The sequence below is a fragment of the Nerophis lumbriciformis genome, linkage group LG11 (genome assembly GCF_033978685.3).
Source record: "Nerophis lumbriciformis linkage group LG11, RoL_Nlum_v2.1, whole genome shotgun sequence".
Lineage (NCBI taxonomy): Eukaryota > Metazoa > Chordata > Actinopteri > Syngnathiformes > Syngnathidae > Nerophis > Nerophis lumbriciformis.
Genome location: NC_084558.2, coordinates 23,927,995 through 23,950,902, shown reverse-complemented (window position 1 = coordinate 23,950,902; position 22,908 = coordinate 23,927,995). Strand labels below are relative to the sequence as shown.

At 41.0% G+C, this 22,908-nt stretch overlaps 1 protein-coding gene across 3 annotated transcripts in view; it reads left to right on the top strand.

The window, feature by feature from the left end:
- Positions 1-22,908, top strand: part of tmem94 (transmembrane protein 94) — a 120,143-nt gene that overhangs the window by 48,801 nt on the left and 48,434 nt on the right. For all 3 annotated transcript variants that reach the window (XM_061967040.2, XM_061967039.2, XM_061967042.2), the window contains exons 10-17: positions 5,412-5,528; positions 5,991-6,047; positions 6,757-6,861; positions 8,730-8,903; positions 15,229-15,429; positions 15,523-15,835; positions 15,967-16,140; positions 22,357-22,459. In XM_061967040.2, coding sequence (XP_061823024.2) covers positions 5,412-5,528; positions 5,991-6,047; positions 6,757-6,861; positions 8,730-8,903; positions 15,229-15,429; positions 15,523-15,835; positions 15,967-16,140; positions 22,357-22,459 — 1,244 coding nt within the window. The remainder of the gene's footprint in view (positions 1-5,411; positions 5,529-5,990; positions 6,048-6,756; positions 6,862-8,729; positions 8,904-15,228; positions 15,430-15,522; positions 15,836-15,966; positions 16,141-22,356; positions 22,460-22,908) is intronic.

The window sequence follows — 22,908 nt, the reverse complement described above, 5'->3', positions numbered from 1 at the left end:
GAGGTAGAGTGAGACGACTGACGGATAATCTCCTCCATGTCTTGAGGCATCACAATATGACCAGATCCTGTGCGGTCACAGAGAAGAGTTAAGGAAAGCGGAAGATCTCATCCTCCGCTGCCACCTAGGAACCCAGGAAAGCATTCAGCTTTAGCAACCAGAGCACTTTCAAAGTCCCGAGTACAGTATTCTGATGCAGAAACTCCTCCATCATCATCACCTTCATCACGGCCCTCACCACAAACCTGGATCCCACCTGCTGGATCCCACACTCCAGACGTCCTTCTATAGTTGTGTCTCATTTCGGGGTCTGCATCCTTCCAAGGACCCAGCCCATGGAGTCAACAAAGTGTGGGTCCTGGCGAGAGTCCTGGATCCAGGCTGGAGTGATATTAATTGGGACAGTCTAGCCTACGGGACACTTCCTGGTCACGTCAGTTGTCCCCGCCCTTACATTTACATCACGTATCTGCTGATCAGTCGCGCAATGTTTACTAATGGCAAATTTAAGAGAAGAATGTCAAATCGTTTTTTGTGTTCTCTTGGTCCTTTACCTTATTCCAGAGGAAGTGGCTAAGAGCTCCCGGCACCGCCGGTGTCTGATTTCCCTGCGGTTAGACCCGACCGATCATTTGAGATGTGTCACGTGTTGACAAGCGTTCTAATGCTGTTATTCCTAATTATTAGTTAATGATGGATTCATTTTTATGCTTGTTGAAGTGGGACATGTACTGTTCCTTTAAAAACATGCAGACAATCCAGAAGATGTCCCAAAAAGAGTCCTCACGGTCTATCCCTACAGGAACACCAGATAATCTCTTATTTAGCAGTTATTTTATTAATATTCGATTCACAATTGATGTCCTCTTTTTGCTCCGCATGGCGTCTCCGTGTTGAAAATTATTTTCAGAGTTGAGCGCGCAAAGAATTTCGGGATATGACAGGACGCAAAGTGTACACGGATGCAACCTTTTTGCTAATGGGAGAAAAGGACACGTTTGTCGGCCGGATTCGAAGGACATTTGGAACTTTTTTGAATTGGGACAGCATTCGCGCACCGCGATCACGTCAGCACCCCACAAATGCGCACTGCAAAGGATGCAGCCGCCGAATTGAGACACAACTACTGTCTTTCTCCTCTCCACCGTCACCCATGAGACTTCCTGACCATCTTGAAAGCTTGGTGAAATCAGCGATTAAAATGATTCACCTTACTCCGGACATGGCGCGATCATGGATTCTGTCATCAAAAAAATATTGTGCCCCTCTTTCCCCTCTTCGTCCTCTTCCTCCTCAGCCTATTCAATTAACCAAAGCTGCCCCAGCTTGGCCCCTGCCAGCGGTGCCTTAAGCTATTATTCCCAACAGTGTCAATGTTGTTGTCTTGGTTGCTAAGGGGTCTCTGTGCTGATAAACATCACATCAACACACATTAGAGAAGTGCTCTCTTCTAAAACAACAACTACTATCAAAGAACATAGATTAGTTAGGAGACAGACAGTTAGATAATCTGATTGGAGAAATTTAATCCACATTACCGGTACTTTGAAGAACACAATGTCTAGGACAACTCTAGCTTATCTCAAACACGCAGTACTCAATGTCAAATCATTTTTAGTGATTTTATTTCCTCTCACAATCTCGGTTTTATGTTTTTAACTGAAACATGGCTCCACATACATGTAAACACAATTCTGATTGAAACTAGCCCACTTCGCTTTTAGTATTTATTTGAGACACGACTAAAACAGAGAGGGGGAGGGGATGTTTGTGCCATATTCAGGGAAAATATCCGCACACAAATTGTTTTTTGGGGTTTTTCCATAATTTGAATATGTATCATTCAAAATGGAGATAAAACAATCCTCCATACTTTATATCACTATCTACAAACCATCACAGAAATCAAATTCATTTAATGATTGTATCGAATTACTTTCAGTTTTGTGCACTGATTTTGATTGTTTGACAATCACAGGAGACTTAAAATGTGCATGTAGATGTAGCCAATGACAGGCATACTGAAGAACTCAGTGCTGTCCTTGAAATGTTTAGTTTAATTTAGCATGTAAACGAGCTCACCCACAGCAGAGGCCACACTCTTGATTTGATCATTACCAAGGGTCTTGCTTTTTCAAACGTGAATGTGGTTCTTAGGGGAAGACCCATAAATGATAGGATACGGCTACAGTTTGTGGAAATGATTAGGTTTGAAAACACCCCATAAGTTGATGACCTGTTGAACTCATACATCAAGTGTTGTAAATGTTTTGGACACCATTGCTTCTGTCAAGTTTAGAATGGTTAAAAGAACGCAAAAGGTGCCATGGAGAAATGAAGATTTAGTCTGGGTACAGAAAAGGGAGTGCCGAACGCAATTGGTGCAAATCAAAGCTCCAAGTCCATTATACGAGTTACAAAGAAAAGCTAAATGTGTTCAACCAGACTTTGTGTAGAACAAGGGAAAACTATTTTCCTAAAATCATCATAATCTGTAGTAACAACTCTTGTGTCCTGTTTGCTACGATAAACAAATTAACAAACCCTCTAATGTCATTTCCAATAGGACTCATTTCCACATTAAAATGAAATGAGTTTGCAATATTATTTCATTATAAAGTTCAATGTCAAAAATGCAATAAATCCTGAAAAACAAATAGCTACTTTTCAGCCAACTAGTCAGCTAGAGCTGGCACATTTCACTACTGTCACTGACAAAACAGTTGAAGAAATCATCCACAGTCTGAGTCCCATCAACATGCTTCCTTGATTAGTTACCCACTAGATTTCTAAAGTCTGTGCTGAGTTTACCACAATTTGCTCATCTCGTTAACATCTCACTTCAGACTGGAATGTTTCCAAAGGACTTAAAAACTACTGTCATTAAGCCCCTCCTAAAAAAGAGCTGTCTTGATACCACGGTACTGAACATCTATCCACCTATATCAAACTTACCATTTTTTGGCAAAGTCCTAGAAAAGTTGTATACCAACAGCTTAGTGACTTTCTCTTGTATAACAATGTGTGTGATACTTACCAATCAAGCTTTAAGCCCGACCACAGCACTGAAACTGCTCTGATCAAGGCGACAAATGATATCCGCCCAAACACAGATGCAGGAAACACCTCAGTTTTGCTCCTGCTGGACCTGATCGCTGCCTTGTGCACAGTTGACCATACTATCTTATCACAGACGTTAGAAAACTGGGTGGGAATATCTGGTTCTGTTCTTAACAGGGCATACTTTGTTGAAATTGGTAACTGTGTCTCTGACCAAATGGCTATGCCCTGTGGTATTCCTCAGAGGTCGATTTTGGGACCCCTATCGTTTAACTTGTACATTCTGCCACTAGGTCAGTTAATACGCAGTTTCAATGTGTCCTACTACAACTATGCAGATGACACTCAGCTCTACGTGTCAGTGACAGCAAGTAAATGTCAGCCTGTTGATTCACTTTGTCGCTGCATCAAACAGATCAATGTGTGGGTGCAACAGAAACAAATACACTATTATTAGTCACCTTGAGACCCTCTCCCGGAAACCAAATAATCAAGTTAGAAAACTAGGACTAATAATGTACTTGGACATGGAACTTTAACAGCCACATTAAGTCAGTAACATCAGCAGATTTTTAACACCTGAAAAAATGTCCACAATCAGAGGAATATTGTCTAAATCAGTCTTAGAAAAACAATCCATGCCTTTGTCTCCAGCAGGTTAGACTACTGTACTGACCTTCTCTTTGGGCTGTAAAGCCGCTGCATTACATCCAGACTGTTGCTGCTCGAGTCCTGACTAGAATCAGGAAATACGACCACATTACCGGTAGTTGTATATGGGTTACACTTGTATAGCGCTTTTCTACCTTCAAGGTACTCAAAGCGCTTTGACACTATTTCCACATTCACCCAGTCACACACACATTCACACACTGATGGCGGGAGCTGCCAAGCAAGGCCCTAACCACGACCCATCAGGAGCAAGGGTGAAGTGTCTTGCTCAAGGACACAACGGACGTGACAAGGTTGGTAGAAGGTGGGGATTGAACCAGCAACCCTGAGGTTGCTGGCACGGCCACTCTCCCAACCGCACCACGCCGTCCATCATTAGTCCAATGATTAGGTCACTGCACTGGCTTCCTGTTGCTCAGAGAATAGACTTTAAAACAGCTTTCTTTGTGTACAAATCTTTTAATGGTCTTGTGCCAAAGTACATCTCTGACATGTTAGAGCCATATGAACCATCTCGAGCTCTAAGAACTTCAGAGAGTGGTCTTCCTGCTGGTTCCCAGAGTCAGGACCAAACATGGTGAAACTGTGTTTCAGTTTTATGCTCCTAAAATCTGGAATAGCCTTCCTAAAGATGTGAGACGGGCCTCATCGTTGGCAATGTTCAAATCCAAGCTAAAACTATTTAATTGTAAATATGACAACTGAAAACTGAATTTATCCAAATTATTTGATTTTAATTAATTAAGTGTTTATAATATGATTGTGTTTTCTGATTTTAATTTGAATTATGATTTTAAATCTTTATTTTTCCTTTTTTTTTAATTCTCTGAAAGCACTTTAAATTGTCTTGTGTACAAATTGTCCTCTATAAATAAAATTGCCTTGCCTTGCGTAAGCCAATTAACAGCCTGGTACATGACACAATGGTGAGTTCTAAATTGACATCTCAGGACAGATATGCACAAAAAGTTACAAAACATGTTGAGAGGTTGAAGGATATAGTCAGTAGTGATTAGGAAAACAACATCAGCATAGTCCAGTATCGGAAGTAACAATTGTGAAATTATTCTTTTTCTAACTCGAAATGAAAACAATGGATTGATCTATAGAGAGAGCCCAAACAGCCATATATTTTCACACAAATAAAATCATCATGTGGTTTTAAGGTAAGCTCAGGAGTGAATCCAAAGACCATACTCGCACTAGTGGAGTTCCATCACTAAAATTAACATACAACTCAGGCAAATGAGATAAACCATATTTTGTGCCAAACACCTTTTTTACATATTAAGAACAAGCCTGTTATTAAACCAGTAATGTATAGTAAGGAAATACTGTTGCAAGGATCTATCCTAAATACATTTTTTAATTTAAATTACATTTCTGCCATGCCTGCATGGTTGATTTCAGATTTTCAGAATTTATGCAGATTCCAAATACACAAATAAAGGTCTCAATAGGTGAGGACATTTAGTTTTCATCAGGCCCCTTTAACTGTATTTGTTTACACCTGACGCGATAAACATGCTGCCGCCCTGAAGCAACGCTTCTTTACTGAACGTTATGAAAAATCTGATCCAATACATGTACCGTTACACCCTAACTCAGAATATAAAATGTATATATGCCTTCATTTGTCTTGTAATTGTCATAAATAACAAGTATTATATTTTTTTCAGTTGATGGGTGTGCTGCCTGTCTTACCACTGCTATTCCCCATCATGTGGGTGCTGGTGAACGCCTTTGGAGAGGCCAGGGTCCTTGCCGAATTCAGCCATGTATCTCCAGCAGGACTGGTGAGAAATAAACACAAAGGAGTTGGATGGTATCTTTCACCACCTTGTCTGAAATGAACTCTAATTAACGTTGCCAGGAGGCTATGTAATCTTTGCTGTTGGTTTGTCAGATAGTCAGTTCATAAGCAACATGACCAAAAATAAATAAATAAATAAATATATATATATATATATATATATATATATATGATTTTTCATTGAACTTTCAGGAAATGTCAGAAATGGGATAAGGAACATTGATGAAGCTTTGGGCACGATTCGGATAATTTATAGTACGTTGCCTTACGTTTTCGTTGCAAGCCCCAACTTGTGTGTCTGAATGCTAGCAACCCCAAAAAGACGAGCGTTGATGACTGATGAGAGTGTTCACTCTGTTTCCTTGATTCTGCTATCAATAGCTCTGTCTTTATTTTGTATACCGTATTAGCCCATCCATGTTTTAACTAGACTTTTTCTTCCTAGCCCGCAAAATTTTCAGAGGACACTCTAAGCAGCTACACTGAAGTGGTTTCCTCCAAGGTATGGACTTTTGTATCTTTGCGGTGAAATGTGTTTTCACGACATTTAATAGTTTTGCCTTTTACAACTTCTACTTGTTTGTGAATGACTGAGCATTTCATGGAATCTACTTTTATACCCAATCATGGCACCCACCTGTTCCCAATTTGCCTGTTCACCTGTGGGATGTTCCAAATAAGTGTTTGATGAGCATTCCTCAACTTTATCAGTATTTATTGCCACCTTTCCCAACTTCTTTGTCACGTGTTGCTGGCATCAAATTCTAAAGTTAATGATTATTTGCAAAAAAAAAAAATGTTTATCAGTTTGAACATCAAATATGTTGTCTTTGTAGCATATTCAACTGAATATGGGTTGAAAATGATTTGCAAATCATTGTATTCCGTTTATATTTACATCTAACACAATTTCCCAACTCATTTGGAAACGGGGTTTGTACTTAGGTTCAAGGATCGTTTTGTTTCAATAAACAATTACTTTAAGTTATTCATTTCTCCTTTTAATATTATTAGCTCCTGCGTGTTTTCTCATGTACACAATGTGGTGGTATTGTCTGCAAATATACTAACATTTAGTTTAATTGAAAGGCATAATTGTTAATTTTTTTGGATTATTAGATTAATTGTGTAGATTCATATTTACTGTCTATATTGTCCTACATTAGCGGGCATCAGCCCTGCTTTATGATTTACTTGTGTGGTGTCTGCAGGAGATGATACTTTGTGTGTGGAGACACTTTGTTGGTGTGCTGAAGGGAGCATCTCAGACTCTTTGTTACTCTTCCAGCCTTTTACACACTCTTGGATCCGTCACGGTAAGTACTTTGTTGTTTTCTTCTTTTAATTGTTGATTAAACATGAGGGAAAATAAATACAGTCCAGGGTAGCTGTAAAAGTGGCCACTATACGCAGGTAGGCAGACATTTTGAATCTGTGGCAATGTTGAATTTTTGGCCAGTGTATTTACATGTGTTTTATCTAGAGTGTATGATTGGGTAAAAGACATAGAAAATATGTTTTGTAAGATGTTGTTTAGGTGGGCTTGCTTGGATGCCTCATCCACACAGACACTCCGATCTAAGACTGCAGATATTGACTATTTCAGTAATCGAGTAATCTATCGATTAATTGAATAAAACAAACATTACGACCTCAATGTGTCCTTAATGGAAAATATTTTATAGTTTAAATAAACAAGGATTTTTCTGATAACCTTCGTTTTTTTTTCTTATGAATGCACATAACATTAATATTGCACATTTAACATGAGCGCATCACTATATAATTACAGTGGTACCTCAACTTACTACGAGTGCCTTAACTTGTGAGTAATTTGAGATACTGTATGAACTGTCTCTCAGCTTTTAGTTATGATTTAAGTTGCAAACATACTTTGAATGATGAACCTTATCACCGTCAGTTGAAGTAATATTTGTACCAGGGTTGAGCAATAAAGAGTTAATGTATTTTTACACATTATTTCTTCTTCTTTTAGACAAGAAACAAAACTGTTTAGAACTACAGTCGAGCCTTTCTTCTGCTTCTTTGTGTGTTTTTTCAATGTCACAAACAGACTTAAGTAGGAATGAGATTCATATGGCCTCACTTGTCACGGTTGACCTGATACATGAAACGTGACTATTTGGGGGTTGCACTATCCACTTGAGCCGAATTGGGGTGCGCACTATCCATTTTAGCCGCCAGATGGCAGTAGAGTGTTTACTATCTTATGTGTTTTGTGGCAGTTCCAACTTTGACCACAGTGTCACTTGCTATGTACAGTGGCACTTTCCATCATTTTCAGCAGACTGCATTGGGGCGGGGATGTTGAAAAGAGTGATACATTAGTACCTCAACTTACAAGTACGATTCGTTCCAAGACCAAGCTCATAACTCAGAACACTCATATCTCAAAGCAGCCCCACCCATTGAAATAAATTGAAATCAATCTGATTTCATTCTTGGCCCGCCCATAACACCACAATTTTAACAAGAAACATGCCTTCTAAAGAAAAGCACTTTTAGAATAACGTTTAGATAAGAAATACTTTTTGAAAAACAATACTATAGAATGTACAAACAACTACAGTAAATGTATGTAAAAATGTATTGTATAGCATTGATCTTGGGTAACGGTCTAATGCTGTCTACTTTAAATTGATTATCTGTCCAGCGTTGCCAAGTCATCACAGTATCCCCTTATCATAAGCTACTTGTTTTCATAGAGCCGCTGCATGTTTCTCTTGTGACATCTGGCAAATTCTATCCAGATATCCACGACTGGATAAGTCACTTCCGGGATGACAACACTGCTTGGATTAGTACGTGCACACACTTTAATACATCTGATTTTTTTCTTGCGTATGCAGTTTTTTAAATTTGAACGTGCGTCAATTTTTAGGAAGAAATCCACACAACTCTTAATACATAAGGCCCCAGGTAACTATGGGGTGTGTTAGGAAGTGGAGTTGCGATGCATACTGTTGTATACTGTGTTGAGTTGTAATGATAAGATACACTCACAGACACATAATGTGTTAATGAGCGAGAGTGAACCGGAAGCACCAAATTTATTTGTGGAACGTGTGGGAATCACTGGCCATTGTGAGACAAGTTGAGAACCCCTGTGTTTGAGCATTTAATGGAATGGTATTTCCTCTCTCTATTTCGTATATGTATGCAGGTATTGTGCTGCGTGGACAAACAGGGTATTCTGTCGTGGCCTAACCCTAGCCCCGAAACCGTGCTGTTCTTCAGTGGACGAGTGGAACCACCTCATAATAGCCAGGAAGATCTAATAGATGACGTGTCAGTCAACTCCTACTGCAGAATGGAGACATATGAAGACAGAGATGAGGTTTGTATTTTCAGAATGTCCAACTGCATTGCTGCCTCACAAGAAGGGTTGGCTAGAGCTGGGTGATATGGGAAAAAAAGTAAATGATATTTGTTGATTCATTGTAAAAAAAATATATATATATATATATATATTTTGCATTAAATCCTCAGAGGAAAATCTCAAGCACAACACTTTACAAAAGCACAGCAAGGGTAGTAGTACAGTAGCTGCTGTACATACAGGTGGTCTTCAGTTTACAAACGAGTTCCCTATCAAAACTATGACGTAAACAAGTTTTAGTGTAAGTTGGAGCTTATACCTTAAATACAGAGGCACCTAATTATGTGTTTAATTGGTTCTGTGATGAAACTCGTCACCCAAATTTATTTGTCTCAAATAAATCTTCCCCATTGAAATACATTGAAATTCTAGTAATCTGTGATGGGCCCCCTAAAAAACATGACAATTTAACTTGTAACCCATCCATCCATCAATTTTCTACCGCTTGTCCCGTTTGTAACATATTTTCAAATAACAAAAACAAATTTATAGAGAACAAATATTGTATCATAAACAATACATTAGGATGTACAACCAACAACTACAATAGTTTAAATAGTGTAATAAGAATGTACAGCGTCACGTTTACATTTTGGGAGCGGATTTCTACGATATGTCCTTGGAGCTGCTTTTCCATCAAACACACCATCAAGTCATATAAAGTCACATAAATGTCGTCAGTATAAAACAATATTTTTGCCGTTATCGTAGCCTTTTATAGACTAATTTTGCTTGAGCATGCTGCAGGTTATGTAAGAGCTGCTTTACTAATTCGGCTACAAGCACACCTTGGTCATATTTTCTTATTGTGGTATTTATTTCCTTAATTCTATGAATATTATCCGCTTCTTCTTCTCAGCCCCAGTGGTAATTTTGACAGCCGTTTTTAATGTAGTTTCTAAGCTAATATATTGAAATGACTCATGCTGTACTGAATTACTGTAACTATTAAAGACTGTAGAGCAGGAGAAAGATCGCTTTCATCATGTTCACATGTTCGAAAAATACTTAAAAACAAACTTCTTTTGTAGTACACCATGATGCCATGATTTTACCTGCCAATATGACAAGCAAGATACCTGTACAGTGCAGTTTGATGATTTCCTTGCCACACTGGTCAGCTAATAATTGCACAACTTGACAGCTCAAAAGAGTATATTTGTCATTTTTCAAGCTAACACAAATAAAGACCGCTGTGTGAGAAATATATACGTTATTAATTACACCGGACAGTGGCCAAGAAGACGCAAATTATTATGCACACTCTATAGAATCAAACTAGTTAATTTCTTCGTATGACCATAAACATGCACACATATTTTCATGCACTGTACACTGGCAATAAGTGTCCTTTTTTTTTTTTTAACAAACTATAGATCAGTGATATTTTTTTGTTGTCATAATTGTCTAAATAAATGGTAGACCTACATGATAAAATGTACACAGGATATTTTAATGATGTAACAGAAAATAGTTAAAATGTTAATGAACATAAAATAATATGATTTCTCTTGGTAATGCATTCCAAATTGCCAACAATTCCTGTATACAACTTTGTGTATATAAATAATGTAACACTGAATTATAGCAGTTCTCATTACATTCTTAATCGTAAAGTTTGAGCGTCAAATACATGTTTATGTTCCATTTACATTGTTTCCTGTTAAATAAATACTATTATTAATACAATTGAAATGTACGCACAACACATCATTTAATTTTACACTCCGCTCAGAGCAAGTGAATACGTTGTACACCGGCATGCACCAAGCTCTACCCAGGTCATTTGCTTAATAAAATGGCAAGACGATCTTCTCGACAATTGTCATAATACACTCTTCCTAAATGCATGTTCGGAAAGTGACTGAACAAAAATGACGGAAAAATGTGTGATTGGTATGAGAAAGTGTGTTGACATGTTTTGATGTCGGATCGACTGTTTGCAATAAAAAAAGTGTCCTTTCGACATCCTGCCGACCGTCTTTCATTTCTGTCGAGCTTTTATGTCATCTTACTTACTAAATCTGTCACAGTAACAATCAAAATGTTATGTTATCAATGCACCTTAACCGTAATCTGAACACGGAAGTGAAGCACCACCCACCTCTAGAATGACACGCGCAGCAGGTGTTTGCTGCAGGGATGTTGTCACTTCCTACGGCAAAAAATAATCCTTTCTTGTTGGGAGAACAAGGCTAAACAGTAGCAAGTTAACTGCAGCCAAGTTCCCCCGCTACGGCATGGCACAAGTGTCAAAAAGGAAGTGTTCATGTTAATCGCCCTTTTAAAAAATGAGGGCCGTTATTGAAATTTACGGTTAACCGTTAAAGTTAACTTTGAGAGCCCTAGTATATACAGTATATATATATATATATATATATATATATATATATATATATATATAGATATATATATATATATATAAATAAATAAAGTATACACACACAGTGCGTGCGTGCGTGCGTTCATGCGTGCGCCACAGCTTGTATGCCAGCATTGTCACTGCGCCGCACATCATGTCGATGAAAACAAAACAAGTACCGCTATTTTTCAACAGCAGTGCATCCTCAAGAGCTGGTCAGAAAGTGGCTTGAGGATGGTCTGTAAAACATAATGTATGCAAAAGTTTGACCAAAGAATCACCATAACATGTTATGTACACCACAAATAAGTATTGTAATTGTAGAAAAAAGTAATAATATAACCCCTTTAATTTAAAGCCTTACCATGTCATCAAAATCTTGTAAAAAGTCTTGTTTACAACCATTAAGTCTTGAAAATATATTTATATTAGGGGTGTGCATCTTTACCTTAAATGGCAATTCGATATGAATCTCGATACATGGGTTATGATGCGATTCACTCAATACTTTTTAAAACATTACGATTCGATGCAATTTGATGCAGATGGAAAAAAAATTAAATGTATCATGTATCATGTCAGAACAATTTAATGTGTTTATTTTTTAAATAAACACATACAAAACAGCTGGTGCCTGTATTAATTATGAGCAAATAGTAGAACTACCAACTGCAAAGCATTGCAATTCATAAACTTAGAGAAAACAATATGTATGCAAACATTTTTGGAAAAGCTAGCAGGCCTTTACGGTTGTTTGCACAGGTAGCAACAATTAAATACAGAGAAAAGTAAGCTGTGCATCAAGCAGAGGTGTTATAACACCACAATAAAAACAAATGCAAGATACAATTAAGTGCCACCATGTAAACGAAACAGCAGCTTCAGTGTAGAAGCTGAAATACTTTTACTATTTTCATAAAAAAAAAATACATCTGTCATGTCTTTCATAATGATTGTGAACAATGGGCAAAATTCCAAAAAAAGTGCAGTTCCCCTTTAAGTGGCTTTTACTTTAAACTTTTGAGGATGAATTGTAGTGTTACAAACTTAATTTGTCATTATTCCAAGCTGACATGTTATGTTTATGCAGCAGGAGCTGAACCGAATGTGACAGTGTGTCATAATTAGGACAATGGGTAAAAAAATACTAGAAGCAGTAACATTAGTCCAGAATCTTCATGGTCCAGAAGGACCGACCCAATTAGAAAATGGTACTAAAACATACCGGTACTTGGTATACATCCCTAATAAACAATGTAGTAGTTAATGTGATTACCTCGCAGAGTTGTGGCTAAGTTGGGGCTCGAAGTCTTTCATTTGGTAGGTTTGCTAGCATCAGCATCACTAGCTCCCTCATCGCCGGCTTGAGTGTCTCTATGCCATCACAACAGGTGAGTGCTGAGATTAGTCGTGCTGCCGCTACTTTATCGCTGCTTTCCAAACGTTAAAAATGGCCATACTTTTATCCAACCGACCATTATTTTTTTTTATAATCCAAACGTTAACCACACTTTAGATTTAATATACGGGGGTGCATTGTTTGTAAACTGTTTTGGTGCTGTCTGCCATGTTGTTGTGTCGTCAGTCCGTATTCCATCATCACAGAAATCTCGCAAGATTAGAGCGACCATATTTCGTAGTAGATTTACAAGCAACCGATTCATGACTTTCCAACTGAACATCTACCGATCCATACTATGTATAGATCGATTAAGCGGCTCGCCAAACGATGTATTCATATCTCTAAAGTTCATATCGTTTATCAGTTTGTACCGATTATTTTTTACACTCCTAATTTATATATACCGTATTTTCCGCACTATAAGGCGCACTGGATTATAAGGCACACCTTCAATGAATGGCATATTTCAAAACTTTGTTCATATATAAGGCGCACCTATGCACCCATTAGATGGAGCTGCGCTAAAGGGAATGTCAACAAAACAGTCAGATAGGTCAGTCAAACTTTATTAATAGATTACAAACCAGCGTTCTGACAACTCTGTTCACTCCCAAAATGAATAAACAGCTGTTTTATTATTTTCCCTGAGGTAAAGTCAATGACGTGGTGTTTTGTTTATCTTTTAACAACAGCAAGGTATAACATGTAGTGCAACATTTATATCACATAGTGGAGGGGAACTTTTCCCTGATTCAATAAACACGTAAAAAACTGTGATACTGTTACGGTAAATCAAACGTTAGTGCAATCACAATATAGTAACACTCGAAATAGTGCAGAGCAATAACAATATATCAATAACTCAACGTTGCTCAAACGTTAATGTCACACAACACAACACACAAAATAAACATGTAAAGCTCACTTTATGAAGTTATTCCTCATCCACGAATCCCTCGAATTCTTCTTCTTCAGTGTCCGAATTAAACAGCTGGGCGGATACGGCATCCGACATCCGTCTCGTCGAAGTCGTCATTAATGGAGTCAGTGTCGCTGCTGCTCTATTCTCGTGTTCTACTGCTTGACTGATCGTCTTAAGTTTAAACTCTGCGTCGTAAGCATGTCTCTTAATAGGAGCCATTTTGGGGTCTTTACATAAACAAACAAATGGAAATTAAAATGGCACGCCTCGCGCAGTCATATATCCCAGCATGCACCGCACGCTTCTACTTCTACGGGGGCGGCTACGGGGGAAAATTAAGACGGGGGAAAATGAAGTCGGCGGCTGCTTACCGTAGTTGCGATTGATTGCTTGATTGAAACTTTTACCTGTTGGAGGCTCAATATTGGTCCATATATAAGGCGCACCGGATTATAAGGCGCACTGTCAGCTTTTGACAAAATTGGAGGTTTTTAGGTGTGCCTTATAGTGCGGAAAATACGGTATTTCAAATAAGTAATCTTTAATACAAGCTAATAATTAATACAAAACAGAACTAATTAAGTACTTGTGCAGCTGGGTCAGAATTGATCAAGCACGATAAGTGTGTGGTGCTCTGCGCTTACAGTGGTATGTTACGGCAGAGTTTAGCTAGCAGTGGAGATTTTGAAAGTCCACAGCAAAGCAAGAGTTATTTTTGTAATATGTATAAGTACAAGTTCAACAATTGTGGCAGTAGGACAAACAAATTAAAGCATGATTGAAGTCGGTGTTTGAAAACGTTTAAAATGTTTTCACAGATGTCATTGTGGAGAGCAGCGTTTGTAAACATAGCGGTGAAAGTGAATGAAATGATTTAAAAAAAAATTTTTTTTTAAATTAATCCGGGACAAGTCTGTGTCAAATGATTCTAAAACGTGAATCTGACAGACGAAAATACTGCAAACGTTAACCATTTAGCTTTAGCAGACGCAGTAACAGATCCTTCACAAATGATGTATTGTTCTTTCCTCCACCAACTGGTTACTGTTGTTAAGTTAAAACATTTAATAGGAATCACATTGCACCTTCTGCAAGATAACTTTAGAACAGTGATTCTCAAAGCCCTGCGATGAGGTGGCGACTTGTCTAGGGTGTACCCCGCCTTCCGCCCGATTGTAGCTGAGATAGGCTCCAGCGCCCCCCGCGACCCCAAAGGGAATAAGCGGTAGAAAATGGATGGATGGATTCTCAAAGTGTGGTACGTGTACTACTGGTCAGAGCCATGTATGGAGAGAGTATGGCCAACTCGGTTTCTAAGTTGGCCTCAAAGTGGCGCCGCTTAGTCTCGTGAAGAGCTTTTGACCAATCATTTAGGAGATTCTCTGGCCATACTCTTTGGTTAGTCAAAATCCCCTCACATAACAACAGGGTGCCATACAGATGCCAACTTTGAAACCGAGTTGGCAGACCCTGAATCATAACTTGTGTTTTTTCTGCATAAAGATCACAGGCAAGCTCAAGGAAAGAAAGCAATTACTACATAGTGAAAAGTGGGATAAAAAATAGTTTAATCCACTCCTGTGTTACTGCTGAACAGGCCCAAGAAGCTCTACTTTGTCAACCAGCAGAGCTCACCACCTATCTTGGGGAAACATATGAACCCAGTGAGATAACTCGTTCAACAGACACACTAAGGCTTCAGCGGTCTTGCCAACCTCTAAATATTCGCACCAAACACAACTCTGGATCCAACGTGAGCTACAGCCGTGACACAGAGGGAGGCGAAGACCAATCCCAGGTAACAATTGAAAGTATAGGCCACAAATGGGTAATATAGTTCAAAAAATTACTTTGTCAACCAAACACCTAACTTAACATTTTTTTTCTCTAGGAATTTGGAATTGTCGGCCAAGAAGCGGAGGAAGATGATTTTGTGTGCGACTACCACCTGGAAATGTTGAGTCTTTCTCAAGATCAGCACAACCCTGCCAGCATTCAGTTTGATGATCTCTCATGGCAGTGTCACTTGCCTTCACTCAAGCCACTTGGTCTAAATATCATGCTTAACCTCTGCAACACCAACGTCACCCAGCAGCTTTGCCGCTTCTCTGATCATTTGTCTAACCTGGCAATGCAAGAGAGCCATGGCAATGTGCAGCCAGTTTGTGTTCCTTGGGGGCTCTGTGAACTCTCCAGGCTCATAGGTAAGAATTAAGTCTGCAGTCAAATAGGTTTCTTTTGCTGTGAAAGAGTCCCATCTCTCTCAATCAAGCTCTTGAGTTCGAAACGTGAAAGTCAGATCTGTCTATAAAATACACTATGTTGTGTGTGTCAGGATTCACTCCCGGTGCAAGGGAGCTTTTTAAACAAGAGAGCCATTTGGCTCTTTATCAGATGCCAACTGGAGAAAATGTTAAAGATCTGCCTTCGCGACGCCTGCATTACTTCACAAAGCGTCAGCCGCCTATCTCCCACCTTCTATCCCTCTTTGTACGCGACTCTTCCTCTGGTGAGTTACCTTTCAATTTTCCTTCTTTGTGTTTTCATGTTTTGTGGCTCATTGAATGTTATGTTGAAGAAGATATTAAACCGTCACATTTGTCCTGTACAAGTTGTCTTCCTTTCTGGACTGTACATTGCGACAAATCTTCTCGCAAATGCGCTTGAAAATAGTCCGTGCGCCCTGAAAAAACCCCCACCTATCGCTCATGTGCATGGAGGGATTTTTTTTTTGCTTCTAAACTAAATCCATCCAAATTTGACCATAAACACATGTCATTGACGTGGATGTGTCACTGTGTGCGTCCCTCACTCCTGCGCCATGCACAGAGGCTAGTAGCCTCGCTTCTTTTAGTTCACACACTCAGTGTTTCAACACGGAATAAACAAGGTCTTAGTTGGAGGAAATGGTCAGTAAAATGTTTATTTTCACCACTTTAAAACTTGACACAAGCTGCACTGTGCGCCAGTAACTATGAGAATTGGAGGGAATATTGAACAACAAATCAATGATTGAAGAGACAAATTTGCCATCCGTTTGTTGACAAGAACATACAGCCATGGAAGCAAATTACATTTATTTATTAAGCAGAGGTAAGACAAACCAGTGAAAGATTCAAAAGAGCTTATTTTCAAGGCTTTTTCTTTTTTCTTATCTCAAAACGCCTCTTAAGTTGGGATCCTATTATGCAAAACCTACTTTTCTTGTTGGTACCTTTTTTTTGTGTATTTGGGATCCCCACCAGTCTCGAAAATTCAAAATCAAGGCATGGTGGAGATATTTAATTACATCAACAGATATTTCCATTTATGGGTTAGTTTATGAGCCAAACCAAAACAAGATATGAATTTTGGTCCATATGGCCCAGCCCTTCATTTGTGTTTCCGACAGGGCCCAGCACAGTTTAAGGATGATCTCTGTGTTAAATATTGAGCGTATGTAGTCGCCACCTCACCGCAGGGCCAACACAGATAGACAGACAACATTCACACTCACATTCACACACAAGGGCCAATTTAGGTCTGAAAATAAACTACATCTCACAAAATCCTCTGCACAGCGCGGGGCGCTGTATGTAAATATGTATATATCAGGGCTGTGAATTTTTGGGCATCACACGATTCAGAATCCTCCTCTCTGAGCTGCCACCTTACCGTGGTAGAGGAGTTTGCGTGTCCCAATGATCCTAGGAGCTATGTTGTCCGGGGGCTTTATGCCCCCTGGTAGGGTCTCCCAAGACAAACTGGTCCTAGGTGAGGGATCAGACAAAGAGCAGCTCAAAGACCTCCATGACGAATACAAATAAAGGACCCAGATTTCCCTCGCCTGGACGCGGGTCACCGGGGCCCCCCTCTGGAGCCAGGCCCGGAGGTGGGGCACGATGGCGAGCGCCTGGTGGCCGGGCCTGTCCCCATGGGGCCCGGCCGGGCACAGCCCGAAGAGGCAACGTGGGTCCCCCCTCCAATGGGCTCACCACCCATAGCAGGGGCCATAGAGGTCGGGGGCAGTGTGAGCTGGGCGGCAGCCGACGGCAGGGCACTTGGCGGTCCGATCCTCGGCTACAGAAGCTAGCTCTTGGGACGTGGAACGTCACCTCGCTGGGGGGGAAGGAGCCTGAGCTAGTGCGCGAGGTTGAGAAGTTCCGGCTAGATATAGTCGGACTCACTTCGACGCACAGCAAGGGCTCTGGAACCAGTTCTCTCGAGAGGGGCTGGACTCTCTTCCACTCTGGCGTTGCCGGCAATGAGAGGCGACGGGCTGGGGTGGCAATTCTTGTTGCCCCCCGGCTCAGAGCCTGCACGTTGGAGTTCAACCCGGTGGACGAGAGGGTAGCTTCCCTCCGCCTTCGGGTGGGGGGACGGGTCCTGACTGTGGTTTGCGCTTACGCACCAAACCGCAGCTCAGAGTACCCACCTTTTTTGGATTCGCTCGAGGGAGTACTTGAGAGTGCTCCCCCGGGTGATTCCCTCGTTCTACTGGGGGACTTCAATGCTCATGTTGGCAGCGACAGTGAAACCTGGAGAGGCGTGATTGGGAAGAATGGCCGCCCGGATCTGAACCCGAGTGGTGTTCTGTTATTGGACTTTTGTGCCCGTCACAGATTGTCCATAATGAACACCATGTTCGAACATAAGGGTGTCCATATGTGCACTTGGCACCAGGACACCCTAGGCCGCAGTTCCATGATCGACTTTGTAGTTGTGTCATCGGATTTGCGGCCTCATGTTTTGGACACCCGGGTGAAGAGGGGGGCGGAGCTTTCAACCGATCACCACCTGGTGGTGAGTTGGCTGCGATGGTGGGGGAGGATGCCGGACAGACCTGGCAGGCCCAAACGCATTGTGAGGGTTTGCTGGGAACGTCTGGCAGAATCTCCTGTCAGAGAGAGTTTCAATTCCCACCTCCGGAAGAACTTTGAACATGTCACGAGGGAGGTGCTGGACATTGAGTCCGAGTGGACCATGTTCCGCGCCTCTATTGTCGAGGCAGCTGATTGGAGCTGTGGCCGCAAGGTAGTTGGTGCCTGTTGTGGCGGTAATCCTAGAACCCGTTGGTGGACACCGGCGGTGAGGGATGCAGTCAAGCTGAAGAAGGAGTCCTATCGGGTTCTTTTGGCTCATAGGACTCCTGAGGCAGCGGACAGGTACCGACAGGCCAAGCGGTGTGCGGCTTCAGCGGTTGCGGAGGCAAAAACTCGGACATGGGAGGAGTTCGGGGAAGCCATGGAAAACGACTTCCGGACGGCTTCGAAGCGATTCTGGACCACTATCCGCCGCCTCAGGAAGGGGAAGCAGTGCACTATCAACACCGTGTATGGTGAGGATGGTGTTCTGCTGACCTCGACTGCTGATGTTGTGGATCGGTGGAGAGAATACTTCGAAGACCTCCTCAATCCCACCAACACGTCTTCCTATGAGGAAGCAGTGCCTGGGGAATCTGTGGTGGGCTCTTCTATTTCTGGGGCTGAGGTTGCTGAGGTAGTTAAAAAGCTCCTCGGTGGCAAGGCCCCGGGGGTGGATGAGATCCGCCCGGAGTTCCTTAAGGCTCTGGATGCTATGGGGCTGTCTTGGTTGACAAGACTCTGCAGCATCGCGTGGACATCGGAGGCGGTACCTCTGGATTGGCAGACCGGGGTGGTGGTTCCTCTCTTTAAGAAGGGAAACCGGAGGGTGTGTTCTAACTATCGTGGGATCACACTCCTCAGCCTTCCCGGTAAGGTCTATTCAGGTGTACTGGAGAGGAGGCTACGCCGGATAGTCGAACCTCGGATTCAGGAGGAACAATGTGGTTTTCGTCCTGGTCGTGGAACTGTGGACCAGCTCTATACTCTCGGCAGGGTCCTTGAGGGTGCATGGGAGTTTGCCCAACCAGTCTACATGTGTTTTGTGGACTTGGAGAAGGCATTCGACCGTGTCCCTCGGGAAGTCCTGTGGGGAGTGCTCAGAGAGTATGGGGTATCGGACTGTCTGATTTTGGCGGTCCGCTCCCTGTATGATCAGTGTCAGAGCTTGGTCCGCATTGCCGGCAGTAAGTCGGTCACGTTTCCAGTGAGGGTTGGACTCCGCCAAGGCTGCCCTTTGTCACCGATTCTGTTCATAACTTTTATGGACAGAATTTCTAGGCGCAGTCAAGGCGTTGAGGGGATCTGGTTTGGTGGCTGCAGGATTAGGTCTCTCCTTTTTGCAGATGATGTGGTCCTGATGGCTTCTTCTGGCCAGGATCTTCAGCTCTCGCTGGATCGGTTCGCAGCCGAGTGTGAAGCGACTGGGATGAGAATCAGCACCTCCAAGTCCGAGTCCATGGTTCTCGCCCGGAAAAGGGTGGAATGCCATCTTCGGGTTGGGGAGGAGACCCTGCCCCAAGTGGAGGAGTTCAAGTACCTCGGAGTCTTGTTCACGAGTGAGGGAAGAGTGGATCGTGAGATCGACAGGCGGATCGGTGCGGCATCTTCAGTAATGCGGACGCTGTATCAATCCGTTGTGGTGAAGAAGGAGCTGAGCCGGAAGGCAAAGCTCTCAATTTACCGGTCGATCTACGTTCCCATCCTCACCTATGGTCATGAGCTTTGGGTTATGACCGAAAGGACAAGATCACGGGTACAAACGGCCGAAATGAGTTTCCTCCGCCGGGTGGCAGGGCTCTCCCTTAGAGATAGGGTGAAAAGCTCTGTCATCCGGGGGGAGCTCAAAGTAAAGCCGCTGCTCCTCCACATCGAGAGGAGCCAGATGAGGTGGTTCGGGCATCTGGTCAGGATGCCACCCGATCGCCTCCCTCGGGAGGTGTTTAGGGCACATCTGACCGGTAGGAGGCCACGGGGAAGACCCAGAACACGTTGGGAAGACTATGTCTCCCGGCTTGCCTGGGAACGCCTCGGGATCCCCCGGGAGGAGCTGGACGAAGTGGCTGGGGAGAGGGAAGTCTGGGCTTCCCTGCTTAGGCTGCTGCCCCCGCGACCCGACCTCGGATAAGCGGAAGAAGATGGATGGATGGATGGACGATTCAGAATCGATTCTCGGTTCAAAACGATGCTCGAATTTAAATGAATACTTTTTTAATAACATTGCGTAACAGTTCTATGATTAACTACATTCCTCCATAAAGTAGATAAACAATTCTGATAAATGTTTATATTACTTAAAAGAAAAGTACTTTTGTTTAATGAAATTCTACCCAAACATTTAATAAAGTCAAATACAAATAAGTTAACGAGAAGTATCCAACACTTCTCTTTTTTAAAGTAAATCTGTACAACAGATTTGAGCATATGCAACAACAATATGATTTGCTTGGGTGGCTAGACAGGACAGATTTATTTAAAAAAAAAAAATTATCGATTTTTTTCGAAACGATTAAGAATCGTTACAAATAGGAATCACGATTAATTCAAAAATCGCAATTTTTTTACACCCCTAATATATATATATACATGCATACATACATGTGTAAAATGGATGGATGGATATATATGTGTATATATATATATATATATATATGTGTATATATATATATATGTATATATATATATATATATATATATGTGTATATGTATGTACAGTACGGAAACTATTACATTTTTTAAACAAATTTAGACCGCCATAAGTACATTCATTTATTTGCGTGGCCCCATACAAACAAATTTAGACCACCATAAATACATTTATTTATTTGTGGTGGCCACCTCCTAACAAATTTAGACCGCCATAAGTAAAGTTGGTGTTTTACCTTTTTCTGATGACTTGCACTGATTGGAATCTGAGAGTATTAACACTAGATGTTAAGTTCCATAACTTCGAATTTACATTGTGGAAGGAAAAAAGTCCCCCTTTTTCCAATACCACAGTGAAGTGGTTGGTTTTTACCTTCTTGTTTGTCCAGCTTCCATACTCGTCCTCATACCCTTTACAAGAAATACATTGGAGGCTAACTCTATAGCTTGCTAGCTTGTGTGTGCTAGTTTTTTGAGACCCATATTTTCTTAACGCAGGCAGGATGTTGAAGCACTTATTGTGAAGACAGGAACTGTGCGGTCAATCTTCACAGTTTTGACATCAAGTGTTCGGGAGAAAGTGTCTGTGTTAAAATAAACTTGTTTTTTCCTCCTCCTTAGCGCGCACCAGCCAGCGGTCATCATTGCCGTTTATGTCAATGAAGTGACGAATGTGACGTCATAGCGAAAATTGATGATCGGTAATGTCTATTTTCTTAATGCCTGGCGTTCGACCGACACTGACCCCCTCGCCCCCGATTGGCAATATCTTTACTAATGACTTCCATAACAAAACAGAGCGACTTGCTAATTAATGATCATCCTGATTATCTGCCTGTCTTCACAATATATACTGTAATTAAAAATACAAAGAATGAAACCAAAAAAAAGTTATTTAGAAAAATACACAGAGAAATTTGCTTGGGGTATGAATTATTTTAGGCTTTTAATTTAATGCAAATAAACTTTGTTGTTAGCTGTGGTACGCTGACATCTCACTCAGTGCTTACATTGTGTGCCAGGAATTCCTGTACTGAGAAAAAAATCAGTGACGCCAGTTGTGCAGGAAAAAAAACAAGTGTTATCAGGTTTATTTCAATGACGTAATTACAGAAAAATAACGCATTTAGATGCAATTTAAACGTAAAATATGCATGTTCTAAGAAATCTACGCGTTTAGTCTTTTTACAGTATATGTACAGTATGTTTTTCACTGTCATCCCTCTTTCCCCCCCCAGATAACATCCAGATGCTGTCTCATGGTACAGCTGACCTGATCTTAGAGGCCTGCACTGATTTTTGGGATGGAGCTGATATTTATCCTCTCTTAGGCTCTGACAGGTGTAAAAACAAATTTTTTTGTCTAGCAGTATGTTTAGTGTAGCAGCATCACTTTCCTGTGCGTGTGTGCTGTACCCCAATATTTCTTTGTTATAAACAATAATTGGGACATACTAGAGGTCTTATTTACTGCTACAACACACAGACTTACTGATGAAAAACTTTTGTTCTCCTCCAATTGTTTGCGATAATAATAAATAGTGGTTTGGAACAGAATCCAGTCATCAGTTCCGTGACGTGTGTTGAGGTTTATAGCTAGTGAGGCACTGATAGGTTTTTACAACATTAACTTCTTGTGCTCTTTGTTCAATGTTAATATAAATGTCTAGTTAGGGGAGGATAGCAAGAAGAAGAAGAGATTAATTCCCTTGTTGTTTACAAATACTTAATACTTAATTCCCTTGTTGTTTACAAATACTTCTTAATCTTGTTTAATTAAAAAAAAAAAA